Below are 6,408 nucleotides of genomic sequence, written 5' to 3'. Positions count from 1 at the left end.
GGAGAAAGTAATTTGGTAAAACAACAACAGTTGTTGAATAGTGATTTCTTTTATACTGTTGGCAAGTTGTGTTGTTTTGACAAGCATCTCCCGTCCCTGCCAGCATACAATTCAAGTATCCTAACCTTATTACGGTCGTAGAAAGTGATATCGGAAAATCCTGAAGTGCATGCGTTGACTGAAAGTTGCAGACCTTCGCAGATATTGAATCGGATACTTCCATTGTCATCGCGAGAGTCACACGCGCGCCATCTATACGTGAAGGTGAAAGAAGGAAGCAAGCAATTAAACCTGAGGATTGGATGCACCAAGGCGTTGCCATTGTCATCTGAATCCCTCGAAAGACAATGCTGATGGTGTTACGAAACGGTACCCATTACGGCATCAGCGTCAATGCTTCCATCTGTTGAGGAGAATAAGAATCGTCGGGGCATTCACATTCCTTCAGAATCTCCCATTGTGGATCGGTGCGTGCTACCGTGTGCAAGTGTGTGTTGGAAGGCAATGGTCGTGGGTCCTCTAGCGTGTCGGGAGTGGTACGTGCTTAGCCCCCGATGCGGAGAAATTCTGTTTTTCTAGTGGCGAAAGTAACGCACTGAAGTGACAAGTATAAAAAGTATAACAAGGTCAGCTGCTGGCACTTAGTCTAGACCCAGCTTTTCCAGTGGTATTCACATAACAAGACGGTGACGATGAAGTCTTTGGTAAGTTTTCCTCTTTCTCGCCTTTTTCACGTGGTTACGGCAAAACATCATTTCCTTGCACTCATTACAAGACAACACGTGTTCACTCTTGTCGACAGGTAACTACAGTAAGACACCTCACTATAAATTCAACATATTTATTTTCTTTAAAAAAAAAATAGTAATTCGTTGCCTCTTTTCGTTTGTTTACAAACATGGTTCAGATTATAATTTTGAACATCTTTATGATAATTGGTTATTGTACTTGTAATAATACGAACTCAATTCTTTTGTAAACGTTTTTAGAATAAGGTTTATGATTGATTTATTGAATAATTTGCATTATTTTACTTCGCCTTTTGTGCCACTTTTGGCTAATTTGCGAAGATGGGCATGAGTGATGACATGATGAAATTGATGAATGGACACTCACAAACATCCATGCCCAAGCCGGGATTGGAACCCGGACCAATAATGTTTATGAAAAGAATATCCAACCATATTTTCAGTGCAAGTAAATCCGCTACTAGAATCGCAATTTAAATTTCGTTATGGAGTTGAATTTTTGTAAAAACTTGTAAAAAGAAAAACGGGATGTAAAGGGCATGGATGTGAACGGGTTTTTTTTCCAGGAAGCGGCAAGCAAGGTAATTTTTTTCCAGAGAGGGCCAAAAGAAGCATATTTTCCCCCATTGCTTCAGTCTAAAATTACCATGTTCCTTCAACGTCTTTATAATAATTAACATACATTACTATGGCTGAAATGAAGTTATATGTGAAATATAGAACTTTTAGGTGGACGTTCATTTTACAGAGGGGGGTGTGGGCCCTTCCGGACGTCCATGGTAAGGCGCGACCCTTTCGGAAGGTACCCAAATACCAGTCTCTTCCACGTATTACACCCTGAACTGCATCCTTGCAAACTAACAAGGTTCTGGCGCATGGACCCACAGCCAGTATAACCGTTGTGGGGGTCGTTATTGTCGAGTGCGTTTTTCAGTGAATTTATGCATTGAAAGACAAATATGGACTGGGCCTACAGTTTAAAGTTGAATCCGAAGAACTATGTGCCTCCACCGTGTATCGAACCTTGTTGGGTTTGTGTTGTGTCTGCATAACATGTCTTTATCATCATTTTATCCTCATCTTTGCTATAACCAATTGGCAGAACAGTCAAGTAAAGTAAGTCATATCATTCATTTATTAAAAAGGCACTTGGTTCTTCTGAGTAATTTCGAATAATAAAGAAGAAGACTTCTTTATTTGTTAATATATTTTAATTGAAAAGTCTGACACACCGTGTCTCTGTAAATGAGAGAAATAATATTTAGTGTTGATGTTATTGATCATGCATTTTGCAGTGTGACATATACACAGTTAATACGAGAAGGTTCATAGAAAGATATATAACTACATAAAGATACAATGAGATGTGATATATTTGACAGTGTGTGTATTCAAGGCTACAGAACACAAGAAAATATCTGTTTTGTATAACCAAATTATATTCAATTACTCATAACAGTAGGAAGACAGACTATTGACAAAGTTTAGTCATTAAATCATAGTGTAATGCTGATTTTATGTAGTCCGTTCCTGTAGGAACTACACACGCTACATTTACCGAGCAAATTCTCATCGTGGAAACTACCAATGGTTAGAGGCACATATTTGTGGTAAATAAAAAAGCAAAATTTCGGTACAAAAACAGTCAAAAGCGGTAAATAAAATAAAATTTCGCTGTTGTAGCAGTATATAAAATGACATTTTAGTTTTAAAATTGTGAATATAATCCCAAATTTGATTTAGAAACTGCACTTATTACACAAAATAAACATATCCCTTCTAATAGCACATTTATGTCGTTACCAAAATATTAAGTTAATTCCTGTACAAAGGGGTCCATTTTTCCTTCTCAAAAATTTACAGCAGAATTTATACATTATCCGTGTATTGCATACCCCACAGGATAATTCACACTTCAGAAAGTGTCGCGCCGGTAAACAAACTCTAAATTTCGTGTTTAAGAGTCTATTTCGCATTATTTCGTGACAAAACAGGGTAGTAAAATGCACATCACACATTTCACAAACATGAGAAAATAACATTACAATTTTTTATTTCACATTTCTTGTTTTCGTCAAAAACGAAATATGCATGCTTCTAGCCATGGTTTATTATTATATAGACTACTTCTTCTGTAGAGATAAGGGGTCCCTGATTCGATACCCGGTGGAAGCACATAGTGGCCACCCTAAATCGTACGAAAAATAAGTGAACTCAGCTTTATGCTAAAAGCACCGTTAACGGCAGACGCGTACTCGCCAACGTATCTAACGATCGGAAATTCGAACCTCCGATAAATAGTTCGGGAGAGCAGAAATATTCATGACGTCTCTCGGTTAATTTTGACTAGATTGATGTAGTAAAATTCTGAAATGTTCCATTGATATCTTAGGTCTTATTGTATTGCATTTTCTGTTTTATCTCTTCTTAGGTTAATCATATCGATGGAGATGAATGATAAAATGAATGAGCGGATAGCCATAAAGTACAATCTTTTTTGGCAGATATTTGAACCCAGAACATGTGCAAAATTTGTGATCTGTATACGGATGTAACTTCCTTGTTCGATTGATTAATTGGGTGCGTCAGCATTTAGTCCATTTGCTCTCTCATCTGATACAGGGAGAAGCTGATTACTATTATCAGCAGTGAAAAATAAGAGATGAAGATATATATGAAGGGATATCAAAATGGAATTATTGTGTTCGGAAGAGACATGTGTTAGTGTCATGTTATCGGGTTGTCATAAAGGAGATTTGTTTTAAGAGGGGGAGAAGAAAGTTTTTTAAAGAGGAAGAAATAAGAAAATGTTAGAGAAATAAAAGTAAGACAAAGCGTGAGAGACAGAGGTACAAGGCGCTGGGAGAGAAAAAGAGAAAATGAGAGAACTGAACTAAACACGTGAGACAGAGAGAGAGAGATAGTGAGAGATAGAGAGAAATAAAAGAAGCAAGACAGCGAGAAAGGGACACAGAGGGAGAAAGAGAGACCGCAAATAATAGAAAAGACACAATAGAGATAGAAGAGAGAGACTGAGAGAATGAAGGAGAGAATTGAATGCAATGAAATATGCGATAAAAAGAGAGAAAGAGTGAATGATAAAGCATAATGAGAGATATAACATAAATAAGGCAGAGAGAGAGAGAGAGAGAGAGAGATAAAGAACGAAAGAGAAGGAGAGTAGAGGAGAAAACAATACAGAATATGAGAGAGGAAAGATAGGAAAAGAAATAACGAAGAAAGAACAGTAGATGAAAATTTGAAGTTCCAAAGAAGGATACACAGAAATGATTTTTTTACCATTTTGGTAAAGAAATATATACAAACTCCAATATTTGTTTATAATGAGCGAAAGTACAGTCACCGTAAAAAAAAAAAAAATGGGACACATAGATCCTGAAATCCTCGCTTCCCTGTAAGGCGTTGTGTGTTTCATAACCTTACGGGACTGCTAGAAGTTACCATTAGCGATTTGCTATTAAAATCCACTTTTCGCCTTAGAGTTAGGCCACACACACACAACGCCTTGCAGGATATCGAGTATTTCAGGCACTAGGCGCCCACTTATATTGCCGCTGACTGTACAGTGGGATCCACTAGTATTACCGTGCAAATTGTCCATGACTATTTTCATTAATTTTTCTCTTACATCCTGTGCGTTTTTAAGCGATGGATTTTTATGTATGCTGCTGCAGAAGTTGTCAACAGCTTGTTTTGAGTTTTCTTATAATTCTTGAAGCTCTTATTGGGTCAAATAAAGTACACGAACATGGTGATGGACAATTTGCACGGCAATACTAGTAGATCCCACTGTACATCCACATATACCGTATTAATTTAATTTATCTTGTGGACGATGATGCATGTGGTCGTTAGACATGTATAAGGAAGCAGCATGCTAATTATGTTAATCGCAGGGAAGAGAATAATTCAATGTTTTATGTCTGACACAATAACAACGCATGACATGGTAAAAGGCGGGAACAATGCAACATGTAGAAAAACAACCTAATTGTGAGAATGCAGTGTTCTTCTTGCATAAGAGTCATGAGAGAATTTTCAAAAAGGCCGGCGGGGGGGGGGGGGGTCAAAAGCAGGCAGATGTGCACTGAAGTGATACAGGAGCCTACTGGGCTTTTACCCAGGGTTGTTAAAGGTGCAGGAATCCTTAAGTAATGGGTTCCATTTGGTACCGTAACGGGACGGGAATCTTTTTTCTCGTACAATTTAGATTCGGTCCAAGTTGCGTATTGTTTCATTGAAAAAAGGTTCCTGGACCGTATTTAACTGAACCGGTAAAAAGGTCCCTGGACCGAATTTAAATTCAGTCTGAAAAAAGTTAATGGACCGAATTTAAATTCAGTCTGAAAAACGTTAATGGACCGAATTTAAATTCAGTCTGAAAAAAGGTTCCTGGACCGAATTTAAATTCAGTCTGAAAAAAGGTCCCTGGACCGAATTTAAATTCAGTCTGAAAAAAGTTAATGGACCGAATTTAAATTCAGTCTGAAAAACGTTAATGGACCGAATTTAAATTCAGTCTGAAAAAAGGTTCCTGGACCGAATTTAAATTCAGTCTGAAAAAAGGTCCCTGGACCGAATTTAAATTCAGTCTGAAAAAAGTTAATGGACCGAATTTAAATTCAGTCTGAAAAACGTTAATGGACCGAATTTAAATTCAGTCTGAAAAAAGGTTCCTGGACCGAATTTAAATTCAGTCTGAAAAAAAGGTTCCTGGACCGAATTTAAATTCAGTCTGAAAAAAGTTAATGGACCGAATTTAAATTCAGTCTGAAAAACGTTAATGGACCGAATTTAAATTCAGTCTGAAAAAAGGTTCCTGGACCGAATTTAAATTCAGTCTGAAAAAAGGTCCCTGGACCGAATTTAAATTCAGTCTGAAAAAAGGTTCCTGGACCGAATTTAAATTCAGTCTGAAAAAAAAGGTTCCTGGACCGTATTTAAATTCAGTCTGAAAAAAAAAGGTCCCTGGACCGAATTTAAATTCAGTCTGAAAAAAGGTTCCTGGACCGAATTTAAATTCAGTCTGAAAAAAGGTCCCTGGACCGAATTTAAATTCAGTCTGAAAAAAAAGGTTCCTGGACCGTATTTAAATTCAGTCTGAAAAAAAAGGTCCCTGGACCGAATTTAAATTCAGTCTGAAAAAAAAGGTTCCTGGACCGAATTTAAATTCAGTCTGAAAAAAAGGTTCCTGGACCGAATTTAAATTCAGTCTGAAAAAAAAGGTCCCTGGACCGAATTTAAATTCAGTCTGAAAAAAAAGGTTCCTGGACCGAATTTAAATTCAGTCTGAAAAAAAAGGTTCCTGGACCGTATTTAAATTGAGCCGGAAAAAAGGTTCCTGGAGGACCGTATTTAAATACTTCACAGATAAAAAGGTTCTTTACGGTCCAGAACCCATTTACGCTTCTGATATTCTCTCCTGGACCGGAATTGAATTTATTTATAATTCCTGGACCTTTAACAACCCTGCTTGTACCCTTGGGCCCCACTCCGTGATATTTTGGCCCCCTTTGAACTTTCACAGACCAAAACAAGATCCGAACCTAAAGTTTGCTTTTAGACCATTTTACGCGCGGGTAGGCTAAACGGGACTGGACCTACAGTCCGTGATGTAATCCCTTGATTACAAGGCGAT

At 37.5% G+C, this 6,408-nt stretch overlaps 1 protein-coding gene across 1 annotated transcript in view; it reads left to right on the top strand.

The window, feature by feature from the left end:
• Positions 1-308: 308 nt before the first annotated feature.
• Positions 309-6,408, top strand: part of LOC145980787 (uncharacterized) — a 28,989-nt gene continuing 22,889 nt past the window's right edge. Inside the window, exon 1 of the mRNA XM_083113869.1 lies at positions 309-704. Coding sequence (XP_082969995.1) covers positions 693-704 — 12 coding nt within the window. The 5' untranslated portion in view covers positions 309-692. The remainder of the gene's footprint in view (positions 705-6,408) is intronic.

Source organism: Lepisma saccharinum, chromosome 28, assembly GCF_977018435.1.
Source record: "Lepisma saccharinum chromosome 28, izLepSacc3.1, whole genome shotgun sequence".
NCBI classification, from domain to species: Eukaryota; Metazoa; Arthropoda; class Insecta; order Zygentoma; family Lepismatidae; genus Lepisma; species Lepisma saccharinum.
This window is presented reverse-complemented; position numbering and strand designations above follow the sequence as displayed.